At 38.2% G+C, this 19,209-nt stretch overlaps 1 protein-coding gene across 2 annotated transcripts in view; it reads left to right on the forward strand.

Moving 5' to 3' along the window:
- Nucleotides 1-240: 240 nt before the first annotated feature.
- The window catches only part of Usp47 (ubiquitin specific peptidase 47), an 88,170-nt gene continuing 69,201 nt past the window's right edge, over nucleotides 241-19,209 (forward strand). The window contains exon 1 of one of the 2 annotated variants that reach the window (XM_048361188.1): nucleotides 241-374. In XM_048361188.1, the coding sequence (XP_048217145.1) occupies nucleotides 336-374 (39 nt within the window). In that variant the 5' untranslated portion in view covers nucleotides 241-335. The remainder of the gene's footprint in view (nucleotides 375-19,209) is intronic. The other variant, XM_048361189.1, reaches the window with a different exon arrangement.

Consider the following 19,209-nt stretch of genomic DNA (forward strand, 5'->3'; position numbering starts at 1 on the left):
CGCCGGGCACCCGGCTGGAAGACCCGAACGACCGAATTCTCGCGAGAACGGCAGGCGCCATTTTTCCATTGATTGCCGCGGGCGGGGGGAGGGGCCGACGACGAAGGCGGCGGCAGCGGTGGCGGCGGCGGCGACGACGGCGGTGGCGGCGGCGGCGTCCCGAGTCGGTGTCTGCGCGCTGGTGTCTGAGGCCGGAGCTGAGGCCTCCGCGGTTGCCGGAGTGCAGGCGGCTGAGAGAATGAGTGCCGTCGCTATTTTCTCCTAGGAGAGCCGCCGCCACCCTCCCCCCCTCCCCCCTCCCGGCTGGGCGGTGTGGAGCGGCCGGAGTCTGAGCGATGGTGCCCGGCGAGGAGAACCAGCTCGTCCCGAAAGAGGTGAGGGGCGGGCGGGGGAAGGCTAGGCCCCGAGGCCTGCATTCGCTCGAGGCAGAGCAGGCCCGGGCGAGCGGCCGGCTTCGGGCCCGGGCGGCGGCGCGGCGGCGGCGGGGGAAGGCGGAGGCGTGTGGGGCTGGCGGTACGGTGGGCGCGGCGAGCAGTTAGGGGACCGACTGGATCTGAGGGGGCCGGGGAGCCGAGACCCGTCACTCGGTGTCCAGGGTGGACGAATAAAGGCGCGGACGCGGAGGAGTGTGGAGTCCGGCTCCGAGGGAGGGTGGTGGTGGTGGTAGTGGTGGTGGTGGTAGTGGTGGCCTTTGAAGTCCGGATTTAACACGTCGAGCCCAAGGAGATCATTTCAAAGAAAACATCGGGAACAGCTGCTGATGGGCAGGACTGGGTGACGGTGCTGCTTCTGGTTTTGACAGTGGCGGCGTCCAGCTCCCGGGGCTTGTGAAATCTACACCAAAGGCGAGGTCTGTGGGATGCCAGAGTTAACTGTTAGAAGACTTTCTTCAACTCCTGTTACTTCGTAGTACTACTACTGGCCTGCGGACGTGGGGCCTACCCTAGATCGTTGGGGCGGACGGGGTGGGGGGAGAAAAAGGAGTCATTGGGACTTGGGTGTCAAGGTGGGGAGTTAGCCGAACATTACTTACCATATGGAGAGCTGAGCTGATTGTTAACTTCGTTTTATCGATTTATTATTTGGTCGTTGGATTGTGGGTGCCAATTTGGGTGACTTCTTAAATTCTTAAAAGCCAGTGACTTACGAGAAAGCTTTGACTCCTTGGCTTCCTTTTGAATAATGGTAGAAGATTTAAGAGGTAGACTCCCAACAACTGGCCGGTGAAATTTCAACATATTAATAGAATCTCTGCTGCCTTTATAAATATCTCCAGCGCATCCAAACGTATTTTTAACTGATGATCATCAGCCTAATGCTTTGGATTTTTATTTCTTATGTATCTTAATAGAAGGAAGTGTTAGGTTGAAATAAGCTAAGTCGTATTGTGATATTGATAGAAGTCCTTGATTATTCTCATCTTTAGAAGTAAATGCTAGGTTGGAATTAGGTAGGATGGTGATATTTGGGAGTGATTGTTACAAATCCCTGATTCTTTCCTCTTTTTGTATAATTTGGAGTAGTTTGTAGCTATATAATTGAAATTAGGTAGGATGGTGATATTTGGAAGTGATTGTTACCAATTCTTGATTCTCTTGTGTATTGTGTGTAGTTTGTAGTAGTTTGTGGCTAGATAAATAGGCTCAAATGTGCCAAAGTGATTTTATTGTAGCTGTGTTTGCTACAGTGATAGTTGTTTTGCCAGAAGTTTATTTACTTTTAAGGCATTGTTATGTGTCAGTATTTATCAAGCATCACCAATCCCATGCGCAAAGCATATAAACATATGAATCAATTAGAACTTCGGGAGCTTTCTAAACTAGGAAGAAAGGGGAAAGTAATAGTACTTGCTCCAGTCATGACCTGGGTCCTTTATATGACCGATACAAGTGATTCTTACAAGGAAGGAAGTGAGAGGGCCGAAAAGAAAAAGGTGTACACATGTATTTCCTCCTAGAGCTTCATATTGCTCATTCCCATTCTTACAAAAAGCAAAGCTATCTCTTTCTAACATTTCAGCTGTTAGAACATATGAGATATGTGTACTTACTGCATTAAAAAAGTTCATCATGAGATTTATTTCTTTCATAGTTTGGTTTATAGAAATGTTATAAGTGTACAACTTTGTAGGAATATGTCAGCTGTGTAAAAACTGATACTGCAATGCTGCCTTTTCCTTTGTGGAAGTTTAAAGATTAAACGCCTCTCCTCCTTTGGACTAACTTCCTTATCTGAGGCTTCAGGCTCACAATAACTCCCCTTTTTTTCCCCTGGATTTTCTGTTCCTTAGTGCCATCTTCATTCTTTTTTCCCTGTTTCCTTTCATGCCTCTTGGGAGCATGCACTGTAGACTCTCACACCTGAAGACTGTTGCTAGAGGTCCATACCTTTTTCAGTTAGCCAGCTAGTTTTTTTCTTCTTTGATAAGCTCATCTAAGTACTTTGCTTCCACTTCTATATTTTGTTTCTGGATTATTGGAAGTTGTTTCTGAAGGTCGCCAGTGATCTCTTAAATGACCAGATGCATGGACTTTTTTTTTTCTTTTTTGCTGCTGCTTCTCTTCTTTTTCTGTTATACTTTTTTTTTTTTTTTTTGCCAGTCCTGGGGCTTGGACTCAGGGCCTGAGCACTGTCCCTGGCTTCTTTTTTGCTCAAGGCTAGCACTCTGCCACTTGAGCCACAGCGCCACTTCTGGCCATTTTCTGTATATGTGGTGCTGGGGAATCGAACCCAGGGCCTCATGTATATGAGGCAGGCACTCTTGCCACTAGGCCATATCCCCAGCCCTCTGTTATACTTTTAATTATCACTTTCATTTGATCTTTGTCATTCGAGTACCAGAATCATGCCAGTGCTTAAGCTAAGAGAAGAGCATATTGATCATTTAATGAATTAAACACCTTCACTTTTCCAAGAATTAGGGAGAGGACTGAAGGTGACTCATTGAGTATTAAATAAGAGTGAAAGGCAGATGAAGGACTAGAATTCATGTTCTCTGCTGCCATTGCTTGATTATACTTTATAGATTCAACTTTGAGAAAACTTTGTAGGAATAGTTTATAACTACATTTGTACATATGTATAAATGTGTATATATAGTGAAATAAATTAGAAATTTACTGTCGTAAAAGGTCATTAACAGCTATAGAATGTGTATGTTTTTCCTTATTTTTAATGTTTTGAAGACTTTTGCATGGGGTATCTGTTAATTATCAGATGTAGATCTTGATTGAGTGTATGCCTGATTAAAGTTGAGACTACATTCCAGGTAATATGGCCTTTGCTTTTACATTTTCAAATTTTGGAAGAAAAAAATCAAAATAATATTCTGTGACAGGAACATATGTGAACTTTAAATTTAATTATTCAGAAAGCCATCCTACCTTATTATTATTTTCTGCCAGTTTCAACTGGCAGAATTGACTAGCTGCTAACGAGGCTCTCTACGAAGGATAAATGTAAAACTATGTAATTTAGTTTTCAAGGCTAAGTACAGTTGGTTCTGGCCACAACCTGTCCTTCCCCAGCTTATCTCTTTTCTCATGAAACAAGTTTTAATGTAGCCAAACAGGTTTCTCTCTAACTTGGTTTTCACTTCTGTTTGTGCTGTCCTCTCTTTCCTACTTCTCTCCACCTTGTTCAAAACCTTTGTACACATTTCTTTCTATAGGACCCCCATACCTCATTTATTCCAAAAAGCCTCTTCTAACCATTTTTACTTTTGGCATGGCACTGTCTTAGAAGACCTTATATTTGAGTGGGATTAATTTGGCAGTTAATCAGTAGTGTTCTCCAACATCTTTTATGGTTTCAAACCGTAATGTACATTTTATATTATTTGTTGTGAATTTCTTAACAGCAGAAGTATTTTTTGTGTTTCTTCCTTATTGTTTTTTTTATATAGTACAGATCTAGGGCAGTGTTCTTCCTGGAGTAAATATTAATAAATATTCACTGGTATGGATACAAAATGGTAAGGATACTTAGGATTCTACTGAGAATTCTCTGCTCGGAGGTTTTCCATAGCATAACAGGAAAAGTGTTTTCCAACTTCATGACTAATCTTCAGTAGCATCTTTTTCTTAGAAGAGATCTGTTGTTTTAAGTTTAGACATTGAGAGAAATTTATATCTTTGTACTCTCATCTATTGATAGTTGCCTCTGGACAACACAAAGATCTTAAAGGTATTTTCCACATTGTAACATTTCACATTGTTAAGGATGGAGGATGGTAGCAGACTTACTCATGGTTTTGGAGTCAGAGCAGCCCAGATTCCTTAGTTTTCAATTCCTCTCCTCTGAACATAATTTAGCATCTTTTTTGGACATAATATAGCATTTTATTTTTTTAAGGATTTTTTAAAATTAAGGTTTTTTTTATTTTTTCTGGTTTATTTTATTTTTATTTTTTGTGAGTCCTGGGCCTTGGACTCAGGGCCTGAGCACTGTCCCTGGCTTCTTTTTGCTCAAGGCTAGCACTCTGCCACTTGAGCCACAGAGCCACTTCTGGCCATTTTCTGTATGTGTGGTGCTGGGGAATTGAACCCAGGGCTTCATGTATAAGAGGCAGGCACTCTTGCCACTAGGTCATATCCCCAGCCCATAATATAGCATTTTAGTGTTCCTCATAAATTGTACACAGAAAAGAGCAATTACTGTTTGGTGTGTTCATTGAGAACAAAACTTTTAGTTTCACTCTGCCATATGTCTTAAATTGTGGCATATTGATAATATTGGCTCAGAGATTACTTGATTTTAATATGATACGATTTTAATTGTTACTTAGTTGTCTTATTCTGTTTCCTTGTAAGGATTTGGGACATTAACATTTATTGAATACTCATTGTGCATCTTACTGTATTTTGCCTTAGAGGGAAAAGTTAATATGGGCAAATTTCATTCTTTTGTCCATTGTCTCATAGCAAAACTAAGGATAGTATATTTATTTACTAGTGCTTTTAGAAGAATATTTTTACTACCAAGAGTGTATGAAAGTAAAAGAAATAGGAAAAAGGGAAATAAAAGTAGACATACTATAAATCCCATCGCACTGAGTTTTTTATACAAACTACTACTACTGTTTGAGAATGATTTGGGACATCTAATGATGAAAATAGTACTAGCTAATTATTCCTCAGCATTTATTTACATGCTAGAAACCGTTGTATGTGCTTTGTGTGTATTGAGTTGTTTCACAACTTCACCCTATATAAGGGGTAGTTTTGGAGAGATTCCCCAAACAGCAAACAATTTGTTTTTCACCTTGTCTGATTTATTTGTGTGTGTGTGTGTGCGCGCGAGTGTGTGTTTAATTGGAGTTAGGAATCTCACAGATTTTCCTGCTAGGGCTTGCTTCAAACTATCATCTCAGATCTCAGCCTCTGGATTAGCTAGGATTACAGATATGAGGCTCCCTAGAGGCAACTGCAGTTTTGGTAGTGTTCTTGATTTTTCAGTTCTGGCCCCAGTTAAATAGAGACCCACTTATCAATCTGCCAAATTCCCTCAATATTGTCATATTGTAAGTTGCTTGAGTAAATCAATATTTCAAAAGTTTTTAAAATAATCAACTTCACAGTTGAAGTTGGTTATTTTAAAATAATCATATTCACAGATGACCCTGAGTACTATGATTATTTTCCTCTCCTATGTAACTTGGTTTTCTTTGAGTTAATAATTTCTTAAAATTTTGCATCTCTTAGTTTTGTATATAATACTTAATAATTTATAGCTTCCCCTTCCCCCCAGAACTTTTAATATTAACAGGGGAAGATAAGGAGGGGAAAGGTATGTGTTACTGACACCTAGTGGGTATAAGTTAAGTGTCTTTTTTTTCCTCCTCCTTCGGTCATGGGGCTTGAACTCTGGGCCTGGGCACTGTCACTGAGTTCTTCAGCTCAAGTCTAGCACTCTACCACTTGAGCCACATTGCTGCTTCTGGTTTCTTGGTGGTTAATTGGAGATTAGAGACTTTCCTGCCTGGGCTGGTTTTAAACTGCAGTCCTCAGATCTCAGCCTCCTGCGTAGCTGTAATCACAGGTGTGCACCACTAGTGCTAGGCTTAGGTATCATTTTGAGGACCACCTTTTAATAGTTTTTGCATTAAGAGATACAACTTTTTTTTTTTTAAAGACTGTACATATCTGGAAATCTTGTTTTTCGACTCTTGTTTTAGAAGTAATTTGGGCCTGGCAGAGAATTCTCAACATAATTTTCCCCCCAGGGTTTTGAAGGCATTATTTTACTGTTGCTATGGATATATCAGGTGGGTTTTGGTGGTGGTGGTGGTGGTGGTGGTGGAGAGTCCTCCTCTATAGAGGCTTGGAAAATCTTTGTCTTTAGAGTTCAGAAATGTCTGTATTACATAAATTGGTGTAGGCCTGCTTTTTGATTTTTAAATTTTGTGCCAGTCCTAGTGCTTGAACTCAGAGCCTGAGCTTTTTTGCTCAAGACGAGTGCTCTACCACTTGAGCCATAGCTTCACTTCTGGGTTTTTAGTGGTTAATTGGCGATAAGAGTTTCACAGACTTTGCTGCCCAAGTTGACTTTGAACCTTAGTCCTCAGATCTCAGCATCCCCAATAGCTAGGATTATAGGCAATGAACCACTAGTGCCCAGTTGAGGCCTGCTTTTCTATGTTGTGCTGAATTTAAGGTACTCTGTTCAGTATATAATTTATCTTGTTAGCTCTGGAAAATTTTCTTAAGAAACTTAAACTTGACATTATATATTAAACTAGTAGATATGAACTTTCTAAGGATTCTTATCTCTTTTTATTCCCCCTTTTACAAAAATTAATCACAACTTTTTTCTATCTCACATCTTGATTCTGTAATTTTTAAACTAGATTATAGGGAAGTAGGTTGAACATTTCCAAAATAGTAGAGCACCAAGATAGCTTAAGTTCAAAAGAAAATACTGTCTTGAAAATAGGAGATTATTTTTAAAAAAGCATTAAATATATGTTTAAGTAGGTAAATCTTTGTTTTAAGTAAAATACTATAGGATATCTCCTATTAACAAAAATGTATTAGTATTAAAGGCATTTTTCCATTTAGACAATACTTCTAGGTTGAACTCTGGGCCTACGCCTGTCCCTGAGCTCTTCAGCTCAAGGCTAGCACTCTACCACTTGAGCCACAGCGCCAGTTCCCACTTTCTGGTTGTTAAGTGGAGATATGAGTCTCACTGACCTTTCTGCCCGGGCTGGTTTTAAACTGCAATCCTCATATCTCAGCCTCCTGAGTAGCTAGGATGAGAGACGTGAGCCACTGGTGCCCGCTACTCAGGATTAGAGATGTGAGCCACTAGTGCCCGGCTTCAAAGACATATTCTTACATGGTCTTTGGCAGTGTGGGCTTTAAACTCCAGGGCCTGGTACTTGCTAATGAAGCACTCTACCACTTGAGCCATGCCTTTTAGCCCAAGGCATATTCTTTTTGTATGAAGTTTATTACACAGATTTTTCAAGTGTTCTCTAAGTGTTTCTGACTTAAACTATAATGTAGAGACATTCTGTATTGAGAACAGTTTTTGGTAGAATGATTGTCATTGACAAGTGATCCTTCTCTTCAAAATTCAAAGCACATTCTAGTTCCTATTGGTGCCCTGTTAAGAAACAATGAAAAGTCCCATCCAACCAAAATCTAGCCCTCTTACTTCTTATGCAAAAGCTTTTTTGATTCTTCTCTTTCAGCCCAATTTCATTTTCTTAACTCTGAAGCTCCATAGTACTGTGTATTTTGGCATTTGAAAGGTGCTACTCCAATGTTTGCCATTTGTCTTAATGTTTTTGTTCTATTAGAAGCTCCTTAAAGTCAGAACACAAAACTGAAGTCCCTGGGTTCAAATACCTGTTAGGTAACTTTGAGCAAGTTACCCAGTACCTTGGTTAAATAAAGTGATAAACTACCTCATATTTTACTTGTTCAAAGTTGTTGTTCTGACTACAACTTGTCAGCGATATAATGTCCATGGCATTAATCCTAAATGGTTTTTAGATCTGATAGGTTCTCTTGCATGGTCATGTAGGCCTATTCTTACTGCTTCAATTGAGAGCTGTAGCATATTAAAAACAAAAAGTTGCTTATGCTAATGAAGGCCTGAGAAAAATTAGTCTATTAAACTTAGCTGTCAAAATAATTTGCTAGATTAAAAAATTGCTTATTTTTAAGGATTCAACATGAAATATTAAAGTAGAATTCGTGTTAAGAACAATTTGTTTCTAAGAGAAATTTATCTTTGATATTTCTGATTTCATATAACATGGAAACTCCGTACTAGAATTATTGACATGTACAGAAAAGACTGTTCTCAGTTGTACTGCATTAGATTTGATGATATATAATAAGTAGCTGCTAAAATATCTGCAGCCTGTCAAATAGTAGGGCACTGTGTTTATATTAAATGTATATTAGTGGCTTTAGACTCAAGTAAAATTAAATAAGACTTGTTAAGTGATGTGATTAAGAAAAAGGTCTGCAATTTAAATCTTTCTAAATACAAAGAATCTAATTCCTTTGGTAAGATGATAATTTTATCTTTAGAAAAATTAGGAACCTGAATATTAGTCTGCTTCTATTGCTCTGACCAAGGTAACTGAGCTAAAAGGGAGGGAATGATTTTTAGCTCTTAAACTCTGTTTTTAGCTGTTAAACTCTTAGACATGGTTGCTTGGCCCTTTTGCTTTGGTCATGTAGTGAGACAGCATTATGTTGAAGAGGGTTTGGCCCACTAAAGCTGCTTACTTGATGGCTACAGGAAACAGAGAGAACAAGGAACCACAGACAAAATAGAATCTTCAAGGATATGCCCCATTTACCCAATTCCTCCAATGAAGCCTTGCCACAGTTTCCAATATCTTCTAATAGTTCAATGAATCATCCATCAATGGATTAACCCATTGTTGAGGTCAAAGCTTTCATGTTCCAGTTAACTGACTAGTGATGCATTAGAGACTGACCTTTCAACAGAGGAGCCTTTGGAAGAATATTCTATATCCAAACTGTTACAAAATCTCAACTGTAACAAAATTTCCAGAATAACCAAAGTGTTGTAGTTTGATTATAGATACTTTTGTTTCAAATTATGCCTGTTTTTAATCTTAAATACACTTTAATCATTGCAGATTTCCATGGTTTTTGATTTTGTGAATTCATTCAGTTAAAGCCCTGAGGTAATAGCTACGAAGAACCAGAAATCAAAGATGAAGGACAGCAGTCTAGCCTAACGGAAGAGACATGTGATAAGACAAATATATAATATGGAAATAAAATGGGGCCATTGATGAGGGAACAGCTTTATTGAGGGGAGTCTGAGAATGTAACATTGGAACTAGACCACAAAGGATATATGATTTGTATAAGAGCTTTTAAGGAATAACAGTTAAATTATGAAAGCTTGTAATACATTGTATGGAGTTACAAAAAGAAATGTTGTATAAGTGCCTAGAGTATACCTACTATAGGTACATAATTCTGACAGGTTGTGTATAAAAATTCCAGAGGCTTTATATATGCTTAGAGTTTAGAGTTTTATTGTGGAGACATTAGGGAACGAGAACAGTTTTGGAGTTTTCCTCCAGAAAAAGTTAACTGCCTTTTGTATAATTTTAATAAAGTATAATTACTAAATTTGTTCACAGAAACATTTTCTTTTTTCAAATTTTTTATTTTTCAAATTTTTATTATCAAACTGATGTACAGAGAGGTTACAGTTTCATACGTTAGGCATTGGATACATTTCTTGTACTGTTTGTTACCTTGTTCCTCATACCCCCCTCCCTCCTCCCCCTTTCCCTTCCCCCCCCAGAGGTGTTCAGTTCACTTAAACCAAACAGTTTTGCAAGTATTGCTTTTGTAGTTGTTTGTCTTTTTTTACCCTGTGTCTCTCAAATTTGGTATTCCCTTTCAATTTCCTGCATCCAATACCAGTATACACGGTTTCCAATATACTCAGATAAGATTACAGAGATAGTGTAGGTACAACCACAGGAAGGTGATACAAGAACATCATCAATAATAGAAGCTACAGATACACATAGGACGTTGAAAGTAGTTACAACTGTGATATAACAGTTGTTTCCATAACATGGAGTTCATTTCACTTAGCATCATCTTATGTGTTCATAAGGGTATAGCTATTGGGCCTTGTGATGCTCTGCTATGACTTGCCTAAACCTGTACTAATTATTCCCAATAAGGGAGACCATAGAGTCCATGTTTCTTTGGGTCTGGCTCACTTCACTTAGTATAACTTTTTCCAAGTCCTTCCATTTCCTTACAAATGGGACAGTGTCATTCTTTCTGATAGAGGCATAAAATTCCATTGTGTATATGTACCACATTTTCCTGATCCATTCGTCTACCGAAGGGCATCTGGGTTGGTTCCAGATTCTCGCTATGACAAATTTGGGGCCTTTTCCATATATGTGGTGCTGAGGAATTGAACCCAGGGCTTAATGTATAGGAGGCAAGCACTCTTGTCACTTGGCCATATTCCCAGCCCATTTTCTTACATTTTTATATCCCCATGTTCACATAAAAATTCACATACAGGGCTGGGAATATAGCCTAGTGGTATACATGAAGCCGTGGGCTTGATTCCCCGGCACCACATATATAGAAAATGGCCAGAAGTGGCGCTGTGGCTCAAGTGGCAGAGTGCTAGCCTTGAGCAAAAAGAAGCCAGGGACAGTGCTCAGGCCCTGAGTCCAAGCCCAGGACTGGCAAAAAAAAAAAAAAATCACGTACAAATGAAGATGAATCAAGTACTTGCTAATGTTACTTTCTTTCACCTTAAAAAAAATTGGAATAATGTGACTAGGTATTTTTTAAAGAATGAAATGTTTCTGCCAGGCACTTGTGGCTCACACCTATAAAGCCTACTTAGAAGTCTGGGGTCAGGATTGTGGTCCAAGGCCAGCCTGGGCAGAAAAATTAGATCCCTTTTCACCTGATAGCTGGGCATTGTGGCACATACTCTTATCATTCTAGCTACATGGGAAGCTGAGATCAGGAGGATGTTTCTAGGACAGCCTAGGTAGAAAACTGCAAGACTCCCTTCTCAGTGAAAGAAGCTGGGTGTGATAGCACATTTTTGTCATCCCAGGTACTACAGGAAGCCTTGGCAGATCTCAGTCCCGGCATGTACCCAGGCAGGAATTAAGAACCTATCTCAAAAATAATGAAGGGCTGGAGTTAATAATAGAACGCCTGCCTAGCAAGTGAGAGACCTTGAATTCAATACATCCTAGCACATTGTCTGCATGTCAGCTATTTTTGTAGGGTATCCTTTGGCATATTTGTCACTTGTTTAATTTTTGTTTGGTTTTGGGTTTTTTTTTGCCAGTCTTGGGGCTTGAACTCAGGGCCTCAGCACAGTCCCTGGCTTCTTTTTGCTCAAGGCTAGCACTTGAGCCACAGAGCCACTTCCAGCATTTTTCTGTATATGTGGTGCTGGGGAATTGAGCCCAAGGCTTCATGTATACGAGGCGAGCACTTTACCACTAGGCCATATTCCCAGCCCTGTCACTTGTTTAATATAGATAACGTGCAGTTGATGACTTCAAGTAGGCTAAGTAAATAGGTCTCTCCTACCTCTAGCATAGTGCCAGTAGCTATTCTGTGGTAACATAGATCTGTTTTGAAGGCCTGAGCAGTTTCTCACACCTGCTCCTGTAAGGAGAGTTTGCAGGTGAGAAGTTCCCTTTACTTAGAATAACTTCTAGTTTTTACTGAGAACCATGGCAAAAAGGCTTATACTGATGTGGTTTCTTAACCTTTGTAGTATAGAACACATTCTTTGAGTGGTTTTGTAGCTGTTGCTTCCTTAAGTGCTTTAACATTGGTCTGTTTATGGGCATTTGGCTTAGTAGGAGCCCTTGGATAGAGAACTTCATGCTCTCCCTCTTCCTGGACTAGAATGACCTGCTGTGGCAGTAGCAGCAAAGTGGCAGTGATTGAAAAACAGAAGGGAATTATTTCAGTGAGGGAATAAATGAAATATTCTTAAGGATACCTCCAATGTTCTAAGTTAAATCGAGACTTTAATATTTAGGCAGAGTCTTGATTACAACCCTAGTTTCAGTTGCATTAAAATGTGGGATTTGCAGCTTAGTACTGGTGGCTCACAGATGTAATCCTACCTACTCAGTAGGCTGAGATCTGTGGAACACAGTTGGAAGGCAGCCCAGGCAGGAAAGTCCATGAGACTTATCTCCAATTAACCATCAGAAAGCTGGAAATGGAGCTGGGACTCAAGTAGTATACTACCTATGAGCAAAAATAAAGCACAGTGACAGTGCCTAGACCCTTAGTTCAAGCTCTTGATGGATTAATTTTAGGATTGCATAGTGTGGAAAGGAAAGGTGGCTTGAGAATCAGAAATTTTTCAGTGTTTTCACCTCGGTTTAATTACTTCTTTTTTCAGGGTTGCTCTTCTTTCACTTCTTAGCGCCCTGCCTTCCTCCTTCCCTCTTCCCCTCCTTCCTTCCCTCCCTGTGAACCAGGTGTATGACTACTTAAGTTAAAAGGTTATGTATCTATACAAGCTTTGTTTGCCATGTAGGCTTTTAAACTTTGTGAAAAGGTTATACAATCAGAAAATAAAACTTCTTTGTGGATTTCAGTCATCTGATTAAAATATTCTTGCCCCTGAAGATAATCTTCTGAAATTTTTAAATATTGTAAATTGTAGCATAAATTGTATTATATTCAAGATTTATTGCTTAAGAGTTTAAGGATATTAACTTATAGTTATCATAAAAATGTAACATTTCTAAAACACTTTCAAGGAGTTTTGTTGTTTTTTTTTTTTTGGAAAACAGAGTGAAGGGTATATTCATGTTGTGGAGTTGGAGACAAAGATACTGATTTCTATAGGATTATGTAAGAGAGCTATTCTGATCTGATCCCTTCCACTTTGCTTGAGACGAGGTCTTAGTATATAGCCCAAGCTGACCTGAAACTCGCTATCCAGTCTAGTTTTGACTCATGAGCAGCTTTTCATAGTGTAGGGTTTATAGACATGCACCACTATGCCTAGCTTAGTCTATAGATCTTTTGACTTTTTAGTATAATGTTTTTGTGCCATAGACCAATTCCATAGCAATCAACCTTAGCATTTTAAAAATAGTATCGTTTCATGCTCAGAGTATTTTAAGAACAATACTCTTTATTCTACTTTTAAATAAAGTGCATAGTATCAAAATAAACTGTTCCAGGCACTGGTGGCTCACTCCTATAATCCTAGCTACTCAGGTGGCTGAGATCTGAGGATTGTGTTTCAAAACCAGCCTGGGCAGGAAAGTCCAGTGAGACCCTTATCTGCAGTTAACCACCAGAAAATCTAAAGTGGCACTGTGGCTCAAGTTATGTGGCACTATGGCTCAAGTGGTAGAGCGCTAGCCTTGAGCTGAAGAGCTCAGGGACAGTGCCCAGGCCCAGAGTTCAAGCCCCATGACTGGCCAAGATAAATAAACTTTGATTGGGAAATAGTATGAACATTCAGAACCTATAAACAAATCAGTTGTATCACAAGCAGATTAATTACTTCTCAACAACAGACTACTCACAGTAGAAATTTTAGCTGTACAAAAAAATATGGATATCAGGAGTTGTAAAGGCCTCCTGAGAATAGTTCTAGTTTCTAAGTTTAGATTTCTACAGTGTATTTTTAGTAGGTTACCCATGACTAGTACTAGAACACTTATTGAGAGAAGTAAATCAGAAGTTGTAAGAGTAGTTACAAAGAAATGAGAAGAAAAGTAATGCCATTAGAGTTGTAACCCCCCAAATATGTCAACATTACAAAGTCATCTAAAGGCCTGTGGTACTTAGGAGATTGATATACATGTGACGTTGGGCAAGTTACTTTAGGTTTCTGAATTTCTTTTTCATTTTTAAAACAAGAAACCATAAATATCCAGCTTTTAAAATTATTGTCATTTTTAAAGTGATGTACAGAGGGATTACAGGTATTTGAGTTAGGTAATGAGTGCATTACTTTTTGTACAGTGTCATCTCAGTCTGTTAGCTGTTAGTAACTATGTCTTTAGCTGTGCAGAAACTTTTTATTTTGATATAGCTCCACTTGTCAAGTCTCTGTCTACCTGCTGTGCCCTTGGGACTCAAAAATTTCTACCTATACCTATGACTTCTAGTGTTTCTCCTACTCTCTCTTGCAGTAATTTCAAAGTTTCAGGCCTGATGTTGAGGTCTTTGATCCACTTTGACTTGGTATTAGTGCTTTGTTATAGAGTCACTTTTAGTTTTCTGCATATGGATGCCCAGTTTTTCCAACACCAATTATTGACAAGGCTATCTTTTTCCACTGTTGGTTCGCTTAGCAAATATCAGATAATTGCAAGTAAATAGTTTTATTTCTGGGTCTTCCATTCTGTTCTATTGATCTTTGGCTCTATTTTGTGCCAATGTCAGACTGTTTTTGTTACTATAGCTCTGTAGTAGAGCTTGAAGTCTGATATTGTGATACCACCTACATTGCTTTTTTTGCCTGGAATTGTTTTAGCTATTTGAGGTCTTTTGTTGTTCTATATTAACTTTTGGATTGTTTTCTCTCTCTCAGTAAGAAGCATCATTAGAATTTTGAAGGGGATTGCATTGGATTTGTATCTCATTTTTGGCAGTACGGCCATTTTCACAGTATGAATTTTACCTGTCCATGAACATGGAAAGTCTTCCCATTTCTTGATGTCATCTTTGATTTCTTCAAGTTTTTATAGTTTTTGCTATAAAGATCTTTTCCTTCTTTTGTTAAAGTTATACCCAGGTGTGTGTGTGTGTGTGTCTGTGTGTCTGTGTGTCTGTGTCTGTGTGTGTGTGTATATATATATTTATATATTTTTTAAGGCTATTGTAAATGGAGTTGCTTTCCTTATTCCCTTTCTACTGTACATTGTTAGTATACAGAAAGACTACTGATTTTTGTGGGTTAATTTTGTATCCTGCAATTTATTTAGCTAAAGTGGTTGATCAGCTTTAGGAGCTTGGGGTCTTTCAGGTATAACATATAACAAGATTCATTTATGTTGTAGTATGACCAAAATCCTATTCCTTAGAAGTCTGAAAAATAATTCCGTTGTGTAGTATGTGTATAAGTGCGTATCCATTTATTTTGTTTATCCTTTTATTAGATTGCTTCTGTTTTTTTTTTAACTTTTGTAAATAATGCTGTTATACATGGTGTAGAAAAATCTTTTAGTTCTTTGGTTCTACCTAGAAATAGAATTTTTAGATTTGTGACCCTAGCACTCACAGCAAAATTTCTTTTGCAAAACCTAACTGTAACCAAAAATGATTTAAGTTAAACTTGACTTCCCAGTGTCCAGTGATCTAGCAGGAGGTACCTATAGACTTGACTGAGATCTCATGATTTGTCTACCTTTCTGTAGAAACCACCTACTTACACTGAATAATTTACAGTTATTAAATCATCTTATGATAAATTATTTTATAATACATAGTTCTGCAGTGTTAATTAGGTTAGTATTCTGATGATTCATATTAGCTATTCATTCGTTTATTTTATTGCTCACTTTGAGTAATTTCTGTTGTTTTATCTTTTGGGGAACTAATTTCTTCAGAATGTCATCTTCATTCCAATGTTCTCAGCTAATGAGTTTTAATTTCATTTTTTTAACCTACTATTTGCTGAAACTTTTTTTATTTGCTTTGTGTGTTAATAATTGCTTGTGAGGAAAGATTTTTTAAGTAATGGATGCTTTAAATTCCTTATTACAAAATTCTATCATCTTTGTCATCTTGTGAGCATCTGTGGATTATTTTTAATTAGGTTCTTGGTATGTGTTTTTATTATTATTATTATAACCTGGGCAGTTTAGGTCTTACATTATGAGACTGGTTCTTGTTACTGTAAGTTCCACTGAAAGGAAACATTTTGGCTCACAGTTTCAGAGGTTTTAGTCTGTCATGGGGAGGAGCTGGTCCTGGGGCTTCAACTTAGGGCCTGGAGTCTTTCCATGAGCTTTTGCTTAAGGCTAGTGCTTTACCATTTGAGCCACAGCACCACTTCTGGCTTTATCTGAGTGGTTTATTGGAGATGAGTTTCACAGACTTTCCTGCCTGGGCTGTCTTCGAATTGCAGTTTTCAGATCTCAGCCTTCTGAGTAGCTAGGATTACAGGCATGAGCCACCAGGTGCCCAGTTTCCAGCTAATCCTTTATGGGAATACCCTTATATACTCAAAAGTATGCTTTACTAATCTCTTAGGCACCTCTCAGACCCAGTCAAGATTAACCATCACATTTTATTCACATCTGCATACTATATTGACTTTGACTCATTAGATAAAATTTTAAAGGTAGAATTGGTTGGTTCATATGTATGAATGTAGAGCTGCTTTTTGAAAATACTTGTAGACTCCCCCCCCCTATTTTTTTAAGCACAATATTTCTTCAAATAGTTATACAAAGGGACTTCAATTTAACTTATCAGTTTATATACATAGTGCATCTTGATCATAGTCCCTCTTTATGTCATTCTAAATTCCCCCTCCCCACCCCCTAATGCATATTTTAATTGGGTTTACTTGGCTTTCTTTTATTAAAGCTTTGAGTTCTCCGTTCTATTAACTGTTCCTTAGATTGTTCTTTAAAGTTCCTTTTCATGACTATATCTAAACAAGTACTTAAATTACTGAATAAAATAAAGCCCAGGATAAGATAAATCTTAGTATATAATATTTCAGTTATGATTTAAGCTGAGAGTTCTCTAGGCACATTGTCATTTTTTGCTTATTAGATGTTTATGTTGATTAGAGTTTATGTTGATTAATAGTTGTCTTTACTCCTTGTTTTGACTTCATTTTATTGTGAATATGTATAAAATTATAGAATATGTATAAGAGTGAATATATATCATATTCACTTAAGTATATTTAAGTGCAGCTGAAAATAGTAAACATATGTATATCTTAGCCAGAATATAAAACATTAGCAGTACCATAGTTCTTCATGAATTCCTTCCCAGTTGTGTCTCTATGTCTACCATTATTGAAAACTTGAGTAAACTTTTTATTTTGGCTATATGTGTGACAATACTAAAATGTTTACAAGTGTTTTGGTGATTTGTGTGAGATTAACTTTGTGGGCCTTTGTCTACAGTGTGTGTATTTATAGTCTCCTGTGACTTGCCCTTTCATTTTATATTTTTCTGAGATTCATCTATATTGTTGTGCATAATAGTAGTTTATATTGTATTGTTATCTAATCTTCATTCTATGAATTAGTATGTCCATTGAAGCACATTTGGAGTGCTTACAGTTTTGTGCTATTTTAAGAAATGAGTTCTGAAAATTTATGTACATGCTTCCTCTTATGTAGGACTAGAGTTTCTCTAGTTTCAGTAGAAGGATGGATGAATAAATGAATCCAAAATTGGGTAGATGGCTGGGTAGACATTTTTAGTGGTAATATTGGTAGACTAGGATAAACCTATGTTCTCTTTGTTGGTGATGCCAAACTGTTTTCCTGAATGGCTATATATCAGTTTACAATCATAAAATGCCTGAGAATACTTGAAATCTGTTTGTTTGTTTTTTGCCAGTCCTGGGGGCTTGAACTCAGGGCTTGGGCACTGTTCCTTAACTTCTTTTGCTCAGTGCTAGCACTCTACCACTTGAGCCACAGCACCACTTCCTCCTTTTTCTGTTTACGTAGTACTGAGGAATTGGACCTAGGACTTCATTCATGCTAGGCAAGCACTCTACCACTAAGCCACATTCCTAGACATGGTGAATTTTACCTAAACCCTTAATATCCAGAGGACACTTCATAGATTTCCAAAGTTTGCTGTTTGGGTAGCTAGCTATCTTCTCTCATAGTCTGAACTGTGAATTGTAGCTGAACTGCCTCTACCTCCCTTTTGAACTCAGGGAGAATGTTGTATTCTACCTTGGTTCTCCCTTTCTGCATTGCAGCTTAGAAGGTGGCTCATGTTTATTTTTGCTTCATAGGAATCATTGTCATGTATTGCCTGTTGTTCAATATATGTTTAATATTTTGAAAACCTTGTTCCATATATTAATAATTTTTAGTTAAGTGGTCAGGATATATGGAGGCTATTTCATCTTGTTTCATAAAATAACTTTTTTTGGGAAAAGTAGATGGTAAATATATGCAGACATATCAACTGGTTGTTAAGAACTATGAAGAAACATAAGAAAAAGGGAAATAAAGAGTTGTAAGTGGCTTCCAATTATATGAGAGTGAGAAAGGGGCCTGACTGAGAAATGGGCTATTCTAATTATCTTTAGCTGTGTAACAATCTGTTCCCAAATCCCATGACTTCTTCACAGATACCGTTAATGCAAGATGGGTTGTGGCAGCTTATTTTTTGGTCTGGCATCAGCTTGGGGGTGGAGGGTGGGGGCAGGCAACTGGAAGTCAGGGAACTTGAATGATCGTAAGACTACCTTACTCAGGTGCATGATAGTTGGTGTTGATTTTATCAGTTGGCTGTGGCGAGCATATCCACACATCGCTCTTTTCTTTTTCTTTCTTTCTTTTTCTTTTTTTTTTTCTTTCTATCTGATACTGGGGCTTGAACTCACCCAGGCTTCAGACACAGCTTTTTCTGCCCATGCTAGTACTCTACTTGACTACATTTGCACTCTGGCTCTATTTTTCTTTTCTTTTTCTGGTTAATTAGAGGTAAGAGTCTTGAGCAAGAGTTTACTGCCAGACTTTAAACTGATCCTCAAATTTCAGCTTCCTGTGTAGCTAGAATTTTAGGTGTTTGCCTCTGGTACCAGGCTCACATAACCTTTCTTTTTGACTGCTTAACTTCCTCACAGAATAGTACCTACGCTGTAAGGGCAAACATCTAAACAATGCCAGCCAGGAGATGTATTACCTTTTTAACTGAACCTTGGAAGTCATGTTGTGTAGCATAAGGAGTTATTATGCCTGGCCCATTTTTAAAGGAACTAGGATTAGGCTGCTACTTTTGTGACATATTTTAGAGCCACTAGAGTGATACTTGATCCAAGGAGATGAGGTTAGGCCTGGGGTAAAGCAATCCAGACATGCCTTATGCAATACCAAATGCAAAGGCCTTGAAGGATGAAGAGTGCCTAATAATGATGGCTTAGACATGGGCTTTGTTCACTTCTGTATTCTAAGCATCTAGAGAGAGCAGTTTGAACAACTTTTGCAGTTCAGTACTCTTT

The sequence above is a fragment of the Perognathus longimembris genome, chromosome 13 (genome assembly GCF_023159225.1).
Source record: "Perognathus longimembris pacificus isolate PPM17 chromosome 13, ASM2315922v1, whole genome shotgun sequence".
Taxonomy (NCBI): domain Eukaryota; kingdom Metazoa; phylum Chordata; class Mammalia; order Rodentia; family Heteromyidae; genus Perognathus; species Perognathus longimembris.